Source organism: Chelonoidis abingdonii, chromosome 7 (genome assembly GCF_003597395.2).
Source record: "Chelonoidis abingdonii isolate Lonesome George chromosome 7, CheloAbing_2.0, whole genome shotgun sequence".
Classification (NCBI taxonomy): domain Eukaryota; kingdom Metazoa; phylum Chordata; order Testudines; family Testudinidae; genus Chelonoidis; species Chelonoidis abingdonii.
The window spans coordinates 16,973,894-16,989,770 of NC_133775.1; the positions used below are offsets into that span (position 1 = coordinate 16,973,894).

Here is a 15,877-nt window from a genome sequence, read left to right on the forward strand (position 1 = left end):
GTGCCATTTTCAATTCAGTGTTAGGCTGGAAAGGCTGCAAAATGATTAGAATTATGCCTTTTTTATGCCAAGTGATAATTTACTGCAATTAATTATCAAAAGATCTACTGCTGTCAATTATGGTACTTGCCCTTTGGGGGACGGGAAGCTATTTATGAAGAGCTAAATTCTGTAACAAAGTTCTGTTTTACTTTATGTTGTTTTCATTAAACTATCATTTGCTTTCTTTCTGCCAAACATAATAAAGACCTGTTAGGAAGTAATCATGCTACTGTGACATTTTTTTTATTTTAATCTAAACATTATCTAGACCTCCATTGAGTCAACACTCCTATTGTTACACCTGCAAATTGTACATGGAGAGGAGCATACTTCAGAATTAATGAGCACAGCTGCCGTCTCTCTTACATTCAACACTTGTAAAATAGACCTCTTCAAAGTGCCATTATCACAATATTGATAGAGTTATTTATAGTACTGCAAACGTTCCTAGTCATAACAGAGTCCTTGTTATCCCCTGTAGCAGTTCATATTGTTGCCATCTCCTGGCCTCATTCCAGAGCCTGTGATAAGGCACCAGGTGGACAATCCTTCACAGATGAACTATAAAAGACATTAGGAAAACTTTTATATAAGCAAGTTTTATGGGGGGAATAGGTCAAGCTGTCGAGCCTAAGCCTGTAACAGACTTGTCATGTGCTTCCAGTGCACGGTTTCTCTCAATTTCAGAGTGGAATGTGAAATGAAATAAGAAGCAGTGCAAGCTGGAAATGATCTGGCCGGCATTTTTGCACTTACTAAGATTGTTTTACCATAACTCGGCAAAACAGATGTAAGTTCAAACTCATGGTGTCAGTCGTTGAAAACAAACAATCACAGGTGCCAACTTTTGTTGCTAAGGGAATAAAAGAAGCTTGGGCATCGTGTTCTGTATGTGCAGAGCTCGAGGTTGTACAAGCTGGTGGTTCTCTTGTCACTGAGCAGTTACTTGGGTTTTCAGAAATATGGGGGGGGGGGGAATAATCCTGCTAGGCAGGTCAGCCTTCTGACCCACAGGAAATTTCATCCAATCTGATTCAGATACTTTTGCTCAGTCTTCACATTTTGCATTCAATCCTATTCCCATTAGAGTCAATGCAAGTTTTCCCCTTGGCTCCAGTAGGTTCTACATCTAATTCTTTATTTGCATTTGTCTTACTCTGTGCTTAAATTTTGCAACATGATTCTCTTTCACATTTGAGGCCCTTATACATCCCAAGATCTCTGCCCAGAACTCCCAGTGTTATGCTAACGATGATGGTTCCCAGAACTGTCCCCCAACGCATGGCAAGTAACTAATTCAGTGCCTTTGCCTAATTCAGTGAAATTGCTACAGCTGTATCAAGATCACACAGTTTTGTGAGCATTCTAGCTTCACTTTGAGTTTCAGGTTCAATTTAACCCCAAAAATTCAAACTTCAGATGAAACTCAGAGTTCTGTCATGAAACCAGTGAGTTTTGATGCTCTACTATGAGATTAAAGAGTTTAATCATTTTTGTAACAAGCTCCGAATGACAACTTTGCTGGTTTCAAACCAGCCTTTCAGCAAAATCTATTTCCAGATCTGAGCACCTTACAAAATTTAAAAGACAGAAGGCCCCAATCCTGCAACTGCATCTGTGTGGACAAGCTCCCACACCAGAGATGACCCACACCTGCCGATACTGAGGGGATAGAGTGAAGGCAGCGGCTTCAGCATATGTTACTGAGCATGCTCAGCCTGTGTGAGCATGCTCAGTACAAGCCAAGCAGCAACTCAGGGGACGGGGAGGAGAGTATGTGACCCAACTTGCCCACACACACACCACCACTGCCCCAAACCAGCAAGGAGCCTGACTTCAGTGGATCTGTGTGGGTGGCTTTCACTGCAGGATTGGGGTCTATAGGAGAGGTACTTTAGATTGTAAGCTCCCTGGAACAAAGGCCGGTCGTCCTGTTCTGTGTTAGTACAGCGCCTGACACAATGGGGTCCTGGTCCGTGACTAAGGCTCCTAGGCACTACAGCAAGGCAAATAATAATATGAATCAGGTCCACACAGAGAGTTGAGTCTAGTTCATTAAGGCTGGTTTGTGCCACTCTGGTAGTACAAAGTAGTTTTAAAGTCATCTTATCTGGCCTTAGAGGGAGCTCTCTAGGTAGTATAGGGAATCCTCTGGTGGTATAGGTCCACAGCAGCAGCTTCTACATCACCAACACCCTGACTTAGGCCACGTGACCTAGAGTCCCGTGGCCCCACATGTGACTTATGTATCTAGTCAAAACAGACCAAGCTCTGTTCACAGAAATTATTTGTTGAATAATTGTGGATAAGGAGTAAGGACAAGATTGTCACTTGACCTCCGCTTTTGTGTAGAGGGGTAAGAGGGCACAATTCTCCCATATGTGCAGACTGCAGGTCACAACATAGGGGTGGAAGAGAGTCACCTCCATGGACACAGACTCTCCCTCCTGCACAGGTGGGCAGGCAAGGGTGGGAACGAGCAACCTGGTCCACACCCAGCTCACTAGCCCGTGTAGATGAGCCAGAAGAGAGGGGGACGTATTCTGCTACTGGTGCACTGGTCCTTGAAGTAAGATGAAAGCAAGGAACAATCTGTGACTCTTAGAGTCATAGGTCCCTCCCTGGTCTCCTCAAGGCAGGTTATGCCACCACAATCTAGCCCTAAATTTGGGAACACCTTCCTGGTGTTTTCAGCAAAGAAGTCAACGATTTGCATACCCTATTATTTTTAAGGTTAGTCCCTCAAAGCTTGAAGAATCTGCAATGTTACATGTTTTCTCTGGAGGACTTCTGTCTACCAAAGCATTTCTATGTACCATCACTGTAGGACCTCAAAGTCTTTGTAACTTATATTTACTTTGTATTTATTGTTGCAACACCCTTGTGNGGGAGTGAGGGGCACCGGCAGGGCTGGGGGGATCATGCACTTCCAGCACCTTCTGGGCTGTTGGTGGTTTTGGGCCAGGCTCTGGGGCCGGGCTCGTGCGGCTTGGGGGGCAGGCAGTGGGCCTGTGCTGCGCCTGTCCTCCCCGTGCAGCTGCCTTTGTGGGAGCTTGTACTGAGTGCTGCTGGGGTGCGATGGCTCAGCTGGAGAGCACCATTTCTGGGGCTGCCTGAAGCGGGCGTGGAGTCTGCGCGGTGGGCCCAGCCCTGGGTGTCCTCAGGGGTCCCCTGCCCGACCCCCATCCCTGATCGCCCTGGTGTCTCCCTGTGCTCCCTGCAGCACTTCCTCCAGCTGGAGCAGATTGGGGGCCAGCTCAGCGCCTCGCTGCTGCACTCCCATGACACAGAGACCCGGGCCACCATGAGCATGGCGCTGGCGGGCGACGTCATCGCGGCAGGGCAGGACGCCAGCTGCCACATTCTCCGCTTCCGCCTGCAGGGGCCAGACAAGAAAAGCAGCAGCAGCGCCCCAAGCAAGGCAGGTGAGACGCGCAGCCCCCGGTGCCAGCCCGGAAAGGGGCGGCCTCGGTGGGTGTTTGCAGCTCTAGCCTGGGCTGACTTCCCAGCAGTACCAAAGTAACAGCTCCTCTGCCCCGGCCTTGCCCAGCAGGGAGCGGTGGGAGGGGGCAAGAGCTGGCTGTGGGGGAGCAGGGGAGCTCCTGGCTACTCTGTCCCCACCTTGCCCAGCAGGGAGCGCGGTGGGAGGGGGCAAGAGCTTGCGGGGGGAGCTCCCGGCCTCACCCAGCAGGAGCACTGGGGGTGGGCAGGAGCTGGCTGGGGGCGAAGCTCCTGGATACTCTGTCGCTGCCTTGCCCAGCAGGGGGCGCTGTGTGTGTGGGGAAGGGCAGGAGCGAGCGGGGGGGGGGGAGCTCCTGGCCTCGCCCCGCCCAGCAGGGGGTGCTGTGGCGGGGGCAGGCAGGAGCTGGCAGAGGGGGGGTCCCGGCCTCGCCCAGCAGGAGGTGCTGTGGCGGGGGCAGGCAGGAGCTGGCATGGGGGAGCTCCTGGCCTCACCCAGCAGGGGGTGCTGGGGGGGGGGCAGGAGCTGGTGGGGAGGAGCTCCTGGCCTCACCCAGCAGGGGGCGCTGTGGGAAGCAGGTGGGGGCAGGGGTCTGAGACGCCTGGCTGGGGTGGGCTGTCATTGCTCTGCCCATCCCAGGCGGTGCGGAGAAGGGTCCCCGCAAGCGGAAGGCCCCCAGCCCCTCTGAAAAGGGCGAGGGCGACACGAGCGAGGCGGGCGAGGTGGCAGTGGAGACGCTGTGCAGCGTGCAGACAGACTTCAGCCCCGACGCGCTGCAGAAGGCCGTGCGTGTCAGCGCCGACCATTCGCTGCTGGCCACGGGCGGCGCCGACGGCTTCCTCCGAGTCTGGGAGGTAGGAGCTGCCCTGCGGGAGGTGATGTCAGCTGGGGTCCCTGCCCAAGATCCTTCAGGTCTCCCCCTGGGTGGGCGGGGGCCAGTCAGTGCTAGACAGGGCCCCTAACGCGTCCTGTTGCTGCCTGTTAATTGCAGTGGGTGACCCCAGGCTCTTGTATTATGAGAAGGGGTAAATAACACTTCCCTAGTCACTCGCTCCCCACCAGGCATGATTCTCTGGATCTCTGTCGTACCCCCCCTTAGTCGCCTCTTTGCCAGCCTGAACCGTCCCAGTCTGTTTAATCTCTCCTCACATAGCAGCCGTTCCAGACCCCTCATCATTTTTGTTGCCACAGCTGCACACGGCATTCCAGGTGTGAGCACACCAGGCATCTATAGAAAAGCAATATGATAGTTTTTTGTTATCTGTCTCTTTCTTAATGATGCCAAACATTCTGTTCACTTTGACTGCTGCACAGTGAGCAGATGGTCTCAGAGAACTATCCACAATGGCTCCAAGATCTTTCTTTTTTGTATGTATAATTGGGTTTATGTTTTCCAATGTGCATTACTTTGCACTTATCAACATGNAGTAAATTACTTCCATTTAGTTTATATATATATATATATATATATATATATATATATTATATCTCCAAGAGTGAGATGCCTCCACATCAGTGCAACAGCCTTTTCACTTCCCCAGCGCTCACTACATTTTTTGCAAGTGGAAAAAAATCTAGATTTGGGGGAAGGTTGTGGTGGGAGAGAAGGAGAAGTTAGTTGCTTTTTGTTTCTCCAAACTTGTTTTAAAAATGAGACACAATTTTGGTACATGCATAATGAAACTCATCCAGTTAAAATCAGAAAAGGGTTTCTCATAATTCAGTTGGAGTTGTTTTTAAAATTTGGATGTTGGTCAAGGACAGCTTTATTGATCGAATTTAATTGCATATATTTTCCTGTCCTTTTACTGAAGCCTATTTTTCAAGCCACTTGAGAGGCTGCTAACATTTCAGAAAGGGGATATGCCAAAGCATTGCTTTAATTCATTATCTTTTGAACATACAGTAGTTGCTACTCAGCCTGAATTAAATCAGTTGGAGAATGTGATAGTGTAATTACTTACAGGTATCCAAAACTCCTTTTAAGTGAATTCACTAGGAAATTTGTCTTGCACTTACATTAGATGCAAATGTCTGTTATTTCAATTATACTATTTCATCAGTCAGGGACAGATTTTTCTTGTTTCTACATGATATTTTAAGGGATAAAATTCCAGTTAGGTCACTTATTCTCTAAAATAACATAACATAGAAACATTCCACGAATTACTTCCCTAATTCTTTCAAAATCTGTAAACATGATGATCCTTAAGGTAACAAAGGAAATAAGTCTGTGATTTTGTTTCCTTTCTTTCCTCCCAAATCATGTTATCTCTGTGGAAATTTTGTAGACAAAACTTGAACATTAGCTAGATTACTTCACTGAGTTTCAATGACATAAAGTCTGTGCTCTTCCAAAAGTTATTTCATCCTGCTTCACGTCGTAGGTAAAATCTAGATGTTCTCAGATTAGAATGATCTATGGACTGGAAAGGAGAGTGCAGTGAGGTAATATTCAGAATGTTAGCAGCAGTGCACCAGAGCAGACCCTGAATACACGCATCGCTAACACTGAGCTACTTCTGGGGAACTTTCCAATTTTCAGGTGTAATTATATCCCATTGAAGCAGCTGAGCACTGAATGTATAGTTTTAGAAGGTGTAACCATTGCTGAAACTGCCATAACCACTTCCTTGGCCTCCCCATTGGGGGCTTGGCGACACTTGCAGATGTAGAGCGCTGTGAGTTAAACCTGCCTTCAGAGAGCACATTAGGGAAAGCACTGCAGTCTGTCCACACTGACAACTTCCTGCGCACTGGCGTGGCCATATTTGCGGCACTTGCAGTGGCATTGGGAGCGGTGCATTATGGGCAGCTATCCCAGCATGCAAGTGACTGTAATGTGCTTTTCAAATGCAGGGGTGGGAGTATGACAGGGAGTGTGTTGTGTGTATATGGGGGGAGAAAGAGTGGGGTTTTGGGGTGCTGAGAGTGTGTCAGCATGCTGTCTTGTAAGTTCAGACCCCTCTCTCTCTCACTCACTCAGAGCAAACAGTAAATGTTTGCTTTTCTCAGAGCTGATAAGCAGCCGGCTTCTCCGAAACGGAGCTTTGAAAGGGCATTTCTGCATTCCTGCAGCCGATTTCACAACAATGACAAGAGTGGCCACTTGACTTAAGGGGATTATGGGACGTTTCTGGAGGCTGATCACAGCGTAGTAACGCAACAGCTCGTTCACACTGGTGCCGCAGCACTCCAGCGGGGGCGCAGCAAATGTTATTCCACTTGCCGAGGTGGAGTACCAGCAGCTCTGTAGCTGCGGAGTCAGAGCGCTCTACGTGCCTTCCCAGTGTGGACGGGGAGTGAACTAGGGCGCACGGGGCTGCTTTATTGCACTGTAACTCGCAAGTGTAGCCAAAACCCCTGTCTACAGTTTATTACTCCCGTTTGGATTGTCCTGCCTTAAAATATATTTCAGACTAGCAAAGCACAAAAGTACATGCACAACTATGGACTTCCATCAAAGCATGTAAGTTCTTTGGGGCAGATATTTCGTCTTTCCACTTGTCCACTAAACTAACTAGCATACTTTTGGTGGCTGTAAAAATAAATAAGTACACAAAAATAATAATAGCTCTATTTTATTAATTAATAATGGGCTCAAGCTGCAACATTTGGTTCTGAATTTGAAAGTGTTCAGATGCAGGGTTGTGCTGGGGCCCATCTCTGCTTCACAGGGAGGTGAGCAAACTTGAGTTAGTTTAGTATTTGGAAATTCCAAATCAGGAATGGTTTAGACATTCCATTTTATAAGAAATCTTAGTGTTTGCTTTTGTGGCGAGAAGGGATGTGCAGATAAATGATTCCTCTTTTATCCTATCTCCAGCTTTAGATCTGAGAGTTACTCAATTTAGACTTGAGTTGAAATTCTTGATGCTTGCATTACTCCCAGAATTAACCTGATTCTAGTGTCAGACCCAATTCACAAATGTTTTACTTGGGAATTCAGTACCCATCCCTAGTGAAGTGATTATGAAACTCCGATTGCAATGAACCACAAATGGATGTGTGATTTTGTGGGCCACTGAACATTGACAATTTTCCCAACTGAGTCAAAATTACAGAAACACCTGCATGGTTGCATCTGCAGACTCAGCTAAATTTATGCTTGCATACAGCCACATGACACCCAACCTGAAATTGTTCTGCATTTTAATCAAATGTGTTGTAATGTCAGTATAAAACTTTGTATAAAAGCAGCTTAATCTGCGGAAAGTTCCACTGAAGCATTTTTATTTGGCACCAGTGTAACTAACTGCGAGGCTCCATGAATTAAAATCAAAACACAGTGTATACAAGCCCCAAGGGCACTGATGTTTTAATTAATGAAATTGTTTTACCAGTGCTTTCTAAGGTTAAAAAATGCTAATAGTGTCATATGATGCTATCCATATATATATCTATCTATCTATTGTGACAAAGTTCCTCCTCTACCTTGGTGGGTCCTGCACTTATGGCGGATTTTTGTTCACTCAGTATCTCCCCTCTTGTGGAACCCACTGTCTGCGGGTCAGCCCCTCCTCCGTGTCTGGGGATCAGGAGTTGGGAGGGAGGGAACCCGCCAGCCCTCACTCTGGGTTCCAGCCCAGCCCTGGGATCACAGCTATCTATAGTGCCCTCCTGTAACAGCTGCAGACAGCTACAACTTCCCTGGCTACTTCCCCATGCGCCTCCTCCAAACACCCTTCTTACCTTACCACAGGACCTTCCTCCTGATGTCTGATAACGCTTGTCTCCTCAATCCTTCCAGCAGTACACGCTCTCGCTCTCACTCTCAGCCCTTGCCTTCTTGCTCCCGGCCTCCTCTCCCACGCTCCTTCTTCCTGGCTCCTCCCTGCCTGACTGGAGTAGCTCCTTTTTTAAACCAGGGGCCCTGATAGCCTGCCTTTGATTGCGCTGCAGGTTCTAATTAAAGTAGCGTAGCTCACTGCCTTTTCTAAAAGATCTTAATGCTCCAGGTTGCCCTTGATTAACCTGGAGCAACTGCCATTTTACCAGGTACTAGATTGTTAGCCTGGCTAACATACCGCTTCTCAGTACTTACTGTACCATTCTGGCCTTGCCCCCATCCACACTATGATTAAAAAAAACAAAAAAAAATTCCCCTCTCCACCCTATGTGCTATGTCTTCTCTCAACCTCGGTCCTCTACCAAGAGCCTGATTTGAGTTCTGCGCAGTATCTACTGTCCTAGCACTGCCACTCTTCGGACAGAGAACTCTATGTTGTTTCCTGGATCTGTTGGGAAGCCACTCACCAGCTTAGATCACAGCCCCGAGGCTTGCCTCACCACCCTGGGACATTTGCGTCACTGCCTATGCACTCGGGGGTCAGGGTGAGGGCTGGGGGTGTAGCGCTGGCCCAGTTCTCAGGCGGGCAGGGCTGCGGGGGTCAGGGTGAGGGCTGGGGGTGTAGCGCTGGCCCAGTTCTCGGGCGGGGGGTGTCAGGGTGAGGGTCTGTGCTGTGTATCTGTCTGAGCAGCTGTCCGGTGACATCTGTCCCACCAGTGACTCGGGCACGTTTCTGGGGCTGGGCACCGTGACAGGCTCGGTTGCCATTCATGTCTCCTTCTCGCTGCAGGTAAGTGGCTGCCTGGTGCTTGGGGGGGCGGGGGTCCCTGTGGGCAGGGCTGTGGGAAGTGGGGTGGGGGGAATCTCCAGGGCCCCTGGGGAGCTGGGCGTTGACCTAGCTCTGGACGTGCACCCCCCTGCCTCCTGAGCTCCTGCCTCGGGCTGTGCAGGGCTGAAGAACCCCAGAGGCAGCTGCATCCTGGGCAGGGCCCAGTAGATGGCTTGGCCTGTGGCGATGCCCATGACCCTGCCCTCCCCGCAGAGGCTGTACTACGTGAAGGAGGCACATGGCATTGTGGTGACAGACGTGGCCTTCCTGCCTGAGAGCCGGCGGGGTCGGGAGCTGCTGGCCGAGAACGAGGCTGCCCTGCTCAGCGTGGCCGTGGACAGCCGCTGCAAGCTGCACCTGCTGCCCCCCAGGCGTACGTGCCCTGGGCCCCTGGGGGGAGGGGTTCTGCCCCAGGCTTCTTCCCTGCTCCAGCTAGACCCTAGCAGGGCCCCCCTGATGCGGGGCCCCCCAGCTTGATCTGAGGCCCTACCCTGGGTTGAGGCCCCCTCCCTTGCCCCTCCCCTCCCGGTGGCTGGTTCCCCCTGAGCCAGCTCCTTCTCTCCCACAGGCACCTTTCCCGTGTGGCTGCTGCTGCTGCTCTGCACTGGCCTGGTGGTGGCCACCATCCTGCTACTGCAGCTGGCCTTCCCCGGCTTCCTGTAGGTGTGAGGAGCCCTGCGGGGACAGCAAAAGACTCTGCCCCTGCCTGGGGCACCTCAGGGCCCTTGCCTGCCTGGTCCGGTCCGGTCCGGCCCGGCTCTGCCCCCGGGACAATGTGAAGCAGCTCAGAGACCTGCAGCCCCCCTGGCCCCACGCCGGGTGCTCCTGCATAGGGCCTAGCCCCGGCCCTGCCTGCCCATTGTGGAGATGTGTGCGCTGGGTGTCTCCCTAGATGGGATGGGCGCTGCCTGAGCTCTCAGGAATGGTAAGATGCTCTGGGTGGTGGAGAGCCCAGTCTGTGCCAGTCGCCCCATGATGCCCATCCAGTGACGTGCCAGCAGTGTCTACCTGTGCTCCTGCTGCAGCTCACTGGCTGTCATTAAAACTGGAGTCTGACCTGTCGCTCCCCTGCCTGTGCATGCTGGGGGGCTGCAGAGCCCATGGGAGGAACTGCGAGGGGTGCAATGAACAGAAAATCCTGTTTTCTCTACGGTGCCCCCCTGGGTCTGGGCACAGGTTGGGCCAGTCACTGCGTGAGACCCTAGCCAGTTGGCTCCATTGGCCCTGGGCTGGGTGTCAGGCAGGCCTGGCTTGCTATAAGCTCCTCTGAGCCAGAGCCTGGCTGGGGGAAGCCCTCCCTGTTCAGCTGCCCAGGGGTGCACGGCCATGGTTCTGCCTCTCCCCCAGGGGCTGACCACGGGGGGTAGGATACCCCCTGGGAAGAACCTGGGCAGCGAGGCACCCAAAGCTGGTCTCCATACAGCTCCCCCAGTCATCCCCGGGCAGGGATCCAGCAGGGCCTTTCCCCTCTAGGCTCTCAGCCCTGCCCTAGAGCCCGGGCTGTCCCCAGCCCTGGGTACAGGCCTGCCGGCAGTTGGTGTTGCTGCAGCCGAGCCCTGGCCTGGCACCCTGTCTCCTCCCTGTAGCTCATAGAGGACAGGAGGTAGCCAGGTAGGAGGTTTATTGTGGGGCTGGGCGCTCAGGTCCCAGGCTGCGGCTCAGCTCCTGGCTGTGCTCGAAGGCGGCAGCGAGGAACTGGGTGAAGACGCGGTCCATGTAGCTCTCGTGCCGAGGGAAGAGCCCCTCCAGGAAGCCGATGTGCCCGCCGTGCGCCGTCACCAGCACCGCCAGCGTGGGGAGACGCCGTGCCGCAGCCAGGGGGATAGCTGAAAGAGAGTGAGTCAGGCAGCCGCGTGCTGGGCCCAGAGCCCCCCGCTGGGCCCAGAGCCCCTGGCCCCCCAGCACTCACCCTGCAGCGGCGAGAAGGGGTCATCGGCTGCATTGAGGCACAGCACGGGCAGGAGCACGGCGTGTACTGAGTGCGAGGGGCTGGCGTCCCGGTAGTATGCAGCACACGTCCCGTAGCCGAACACCACGGCTGTGTAGCGCTCATCAAACTCCCGGATGCTGTGCGCCTGGGGCAGAGAGAGGGTCAGGGCCAGGGGTGGGGAGGATATGTGGGGCGGGGGGGGACACACCATACCTGCAGTACGTGCTGCACATCCACCTTCTCTGCAATCACCTTCCTGTACCTGCAACGAGCCCCACAGTCAGCAGGGGACTGCCAAGCAAGACAGGCAAGAGCCCCCTGACCCCCATCAACCAGCCCCGCAGCCTCCTGACCCTTCTGTACCAGTGTGATGAACTGGGACTGTTCTTAATGTTTGCTCTGAATACTGTGTTGGTGCCTCAGTGTCCCCTAGGCAGTTCTTAATATCTAGGTGGTGGAATGAGGGTGCATGGTTGCTGCAGAGCAAGGGGCCAGTGCACCTAAATGCCTGGCACTCTGTCTCCTAGCAACTGATGGCCTGGGCCCCCCCCCTCTGCAAAGGTGCCAACTGAAGGTGTTGGAGACAAAGGGATGAGGTGACCTCCTGGCCCGGGAAAGGGGCTGAGCAGAGGAGGAGGAGCTGGAGGGGGTGGTTAGTCTGGAGCTTGCTGGGGAAAAGGAGTGAAGTGCAGACATGGGAGTCTGGCTCACTGCCCCCCAGAATGGACCCAGCCGAGGGGTCCGGTTCTCTGTACCCACAAGCTCTGTTTTAGACCCTGTTCCTGTCATCGAATAAACCTCTGTGTTACTGGCTGGCTGAGAGTCACGTCTGACTGCAAAGTGGGGGTGCAGGACCCTGTGGCTTCCCCAGGACCCCGCTGGGGCGGACTCGCTATGGGAAGCCCACAGAGGGGCAGAGGATGCTGAATGCTCCAAGGAGAGACCCAGGAGGTGAAGACGTGTGAGCTTCTTGCCCTGAACAAGTCTGCTCCAAGGTGACGCGGAGGCTCCCCAGTAAGTCCTGCCTGGCTTGGTGGCCGACAGTTTCCAGAGCATCGCCCAAGGAGGATTCTCGTAGGGGGGCTTGACAGCGCACCCCTGAACTGTGACGGATATGACAGGCCCCACACCTCCCCACCATACTAGGGGGTGGGGGTCAGGTATCCAGCCCCGAGTCTCCCCAAGCCTCTGTGTTACGCAGCCCTCCAGGCCCCCTGACCCAGTTCCCATTGACCGGCTCACGAGGGCGGAGGTGTGGCCGCTGAGGCGCCGGCTTGATAAGCCAAGGAAGTTGCAGCAGGCTGCTCCAGTGCAGCGTCTGGAGCCTCCCATGTCGCAGGGACGGACAAGGTCATTGGCAGCCACCTAGCCCCGTGTTGCGCCCCTGTGCGCGCTAGGTACTTCTCAGCACCAGGATCCTGAGGGAGACCAGCAACTAGCAGTGAGCTGGTGGCTTCGGATTAACTGTTCCCCTCCCTGTGCCTGTGCACAGCGCACCTCCCTATGCTATTCCCACAGCTTGTGGGGGGGGGGGAGAAACATTAACCACATCATACCTGGGACGATTAACCCCATCATCCCTCTTGTCAGCCCCAGGGATGGCCCCGCTCCTCACTCCCGCTCTAGCGATACTCCCACAGCCAGGTAGTTTTGGGTGCCGTGGGTGCTGGGCTTGATGTGAGTGACCACTGGTCTGCAGTAGCTCGTGTTGCTCTGCGCAGAAGTGTCTGGAGGTCTAAAGAGAAGAGCAGAGCTAGGGGGCTGCGGTCGGGTGTCCTGGCTTGACGCTCCTCTAGGTTAATGGGGCAACCTGGAGCTATACAGACCGGAGTGTTCATGACTATGTTAGACTCCCAACTCTTTGCATGCAAGGGAGGGGGGTCCTGGCCTCCGAAGGGGCATGGCGCGAGGGTTCAGCCCTGAAATAGTGCCGTTGCAGGTGGGATGGAGCAAAGTGCGGCCAGCACATGGGCCAGCTAGCCAGGACCCAGCTCTGAGAGCAGCCCGGCCAAGGTGCCGCCAGAGCAATGAATTCAAAGCAGGGAATCGTCCAGGATCCATCCTGTACCGACCAGAATTCCAGGCTCCTGTGCATAAGCACGAAGTCTGGGGCACTCATCGCCATGCCAGCCTGGTTAACAGCCATTGATGGATCCGTGTCCTCCAGGAACTTCTCTATTCTTGCAATTGAACCCTGTTCTAGTCTTAGGCCTTCACTAACAATCTCCTGCAAGGAGTTCCACAGTGTTGACTGCCCATTTGTATGAAGGAATACTTCCTTTTGGTTTGTTTTCAAACCTGCGCCTGTTCATTTCGTTTGGTGGCCCCTTGTTCTTGTGGTATGCGAAGGAGTAAAGAACACTTCCTAGTCACTCTCTGCACACCACTGCATAGATTTACAGATCCTGTCACATTCCCTTTGTCGTCTCTTTGCCAAGCTGAAAAGTCCCAGTCTTATTAATCTCTCCTCAGACGGAAGCTGTTCTATCCCCCTAATCTCCTGCACATAAAGGATCCTTTTCTGAGCTGGGCTGACCACCAGCCACCCGCAGTGTTCCAGTGTGAGTGGCCCATGGATTTATACAGAGGTAACTGGATATTTCTGCTGTCTTATCCAGCCCCTTCCCAGGCTTGCCAGCTGCCGCGCTCCATGGAGGCAGCTGTTCTCAGAGAACCAGCCCCAGAGAGGCCGAGATGCTGCTCTTGAGGGTCACAGCTGGCTTAGCCCCATTGTTTTGGGGCCTGTCATAGATGGGACAGTCAGCTCTGACGTTGCTGGGAGCCCATGGGGCCAAGCCCTCCCTCCCTCTAGGGCCACGGCCGTCCAGAGCCCTGGGCCAGATCTCTGTGTTGATGCCGGGCCCCAAGGCCCCCCCGAGGGACACACGCTCACTCACAGCACGCAGCCCTCCCCTTGCACCCTCGGTTATTGAACACAACAGTCCTGGGGAGAGAGATGGATGAGGCTCCCCTGCCCCCTTCCCCATGACCCCTCCATCCCCACTCTCCATGTCCCCCCTTCCCCTCCATCCCCACTCCTCTCATCCCCACCAGCCCCCTTCCCCCCACATCCCCACCCCCCATATCCAACCTTCACCCACGACCACCAACCTCCCTTCCCCAATGCCCCGCAGAGGCTGGCACTGACCACAGATGCCTCAGGGGCTGACCATGAGGCCGGGCCCCTGTCACCCGGGGCCGCGCTCCCCATGCAGCATCTCACCTGAACCCTGCGCGGGAGGCCTGCTGCACCAGGTGCAGGACATGGTGGCTGGCTGTTGCGGTGATGGCCTGGCAGCCAGCAGGACGGTGGGCGCGTGCCAGGCTCCGGGTACGCTGGCTCTCTGCATTGTCCGCCCAGTCCAGCAGCAGCACTGCCCTCCATCCGCCGTGCGGAGCAGCTCGCTGGCAGGGAAGCAACAGGGTGGAGTGAAGCCCGGGCAGCAGGGCTCGGGCCGTGGCCCCCATGGGCACAGCTGGGAGTCATGGAGCAGCCCAGCTTGAGAACCCCAGCAGCGCACCTTCGGTAGGAAGAGCCGGGCCGGGACTGGAGGAAAAGCGGAGCAGGTCTGGAGCCGCCCCTCGAAGCACCAGGGCGTGGGTAGAAGGGCTCGCGACAATGGGGCATGCCCTCCGGAAGGGCAGAACGACAAGCCGCCACACAGCAGGGGCCTCTGGGGAGAAATAGGGAGAGCTGAGGCAGCCTGAGCCCAAGGATGGCCTGGCTCAAGGCCCCCAGCTACCAGCTTGTGTCAGAGCCCTCACGTTCACGAGGCCCTGGCACAAGCATAGCCACGGCCCCCGAGATCCCCGACATGGGGCTGAGCCAGCAGGACAGAGCCCGGCCCCAACTCACATGCCGAGAAGCCCCGGTAGCTGGTCCCATCCAGCCCCCAGGTGCTGGGAACGAGGGTGTGCAGGCAGCACCCGGCGGCGGGGGGGGTCACCATCATCCCTGAGAACCAGACTCCAGGCTAGGGCCCTGGCCCACCCAGCTGAGCGGGGACAGGCGGCGCCGTTCTAAGGTCAGAGGTGAATGGGCCCACGGAGGAGGGCGGAGAGGAACCAGGAAACAGAGATGGCACCACGTGGGGCTGGGAGGGAGTGGCTGTCCCCCAGGGCACCCCCCAACAGGAGACTTGTGGGGCCAACGCCCAGAGCAGAGGATGAGGGGGCTGACTGGAGGTCGTCTCATCACAGCTCGCCAGCTGGCATTCAGCATCCGAAAACAACTGAGACATAACACCAGCAGGGCCCGAGCTAGCGCCTGAGGCACTAGGCTCTGTTCCAGCCTGGAGGGGGTCTTCCCTGCTCAGCCCCTGCCTCCTAGCCACATGCTCCACCCAGCGGGAAGTGAGACACTCCCCAGCTGTGCGATGGAGCAAGGACGCTCTGCCGGGACTGACCTGAAACGAGGTCAGCACAGCCGTGCCCAGGAACCTGGCACCGTCCAGGACAGGCTGCACCCACTGGCGAGTCCCAGCCACCAGCCAGGCCAGAACAATGCCCCAAGGGCTTGGAGGGAGCGAACCAGCGGAGGCAGCTCAGCCCTAGGCAGGTCTCGGCGCCCAATAGCTGGTTGTCAGTTCTGAGCTCCAGGCTAGGAGCGGCAGGAGCCCCAACTGAGGCTCTGGGACATCGGTGATGGAACTGGGGGCTGCTGCACCCCCACTTGGCATGGTCTCCATCATCCCAGGTTCAGTGGCTCCAAGCACCCCACTACACAGTCTCAGCCCCTCTGCCTGGAGGAGGGGTGTCACCAAGCGAGGGGGGCTCTTGGGTTGGGACGCCCCCCATCGCTCCCAGCTCGGGCGGGGCTCAGAGCTG

General features: G+C 54.7%; 2 protein-coding genes and 1 long non-coding RNA gene across 3 annotated transcripts in view; 1 reads left to right on the forward strand and 2 right to left on the reverse strand.

The window, feature by feature from the left end:
• Positions 1 to 15,877, reverse strand: part of LOC142047084 (uncharacterized) — a 154,612-nt gene that overhangs the window by 107,773 nt on the left and 30,962 nt on the right. The window lies entirely within an intron of this gene.
• PREB (prolactin regulatory element binding) lies at positions 2,936 to 10,176 on the forward strand. The gene is made up of 5 exons (XM_032795470.2): positions 2,936 to 3,467; positions 4,142 to 4,461; positions 8,917 to 9,081; positions 9,334 to 9,493; positions 9,689 to 10,176. Exons 1-5 carry the CDS (start codon positions 3,347 to 3,349, stop codon positions 9,781 to 9,783), a joined length of 861 nt encoding a protein of 286 aa, XP_032651361.1. The 5' UTR covers positions 2,936 to 3,346; the 3' UTR covers positions 9,784 to 10,176.
• LOC116833773 (protein ABHD1-like) overlaps positions 10,727 to 15,877 on the reverse strand; it is a 12,840-nt gene continuing 7,689 nt past the window's right edge. The window contains exons 4-8 of the mRNA XM_075068243.1: positions 13,948 to 13,994; positions 13,119 to 13,354; positions 11,264 to 11,431; positions 11,030 to 11,195; positions 10,727 to 10,946 (exon numbers count right to left, since the gene is read on the reverse strand). Of these exons, the coding sequence (XP_074924344.1) occupies positions 10,741 to 10,946; positions 11,030 to 11,195; positions 11,264 to 11,431; positions 13,119 to 13,354; positions 13,948 to 13,994 (823 nt within the window). The 3' untranslated portion in view covers positions 10,727 to 10,740. The remainder of the gene's footprint in view (positions 10,947 to 11,029; positions 11,196 to 11,263; positions 11,432 to 13,118; positions 13,355 to 13,947; positions 13,995 to 15,877) is intronic.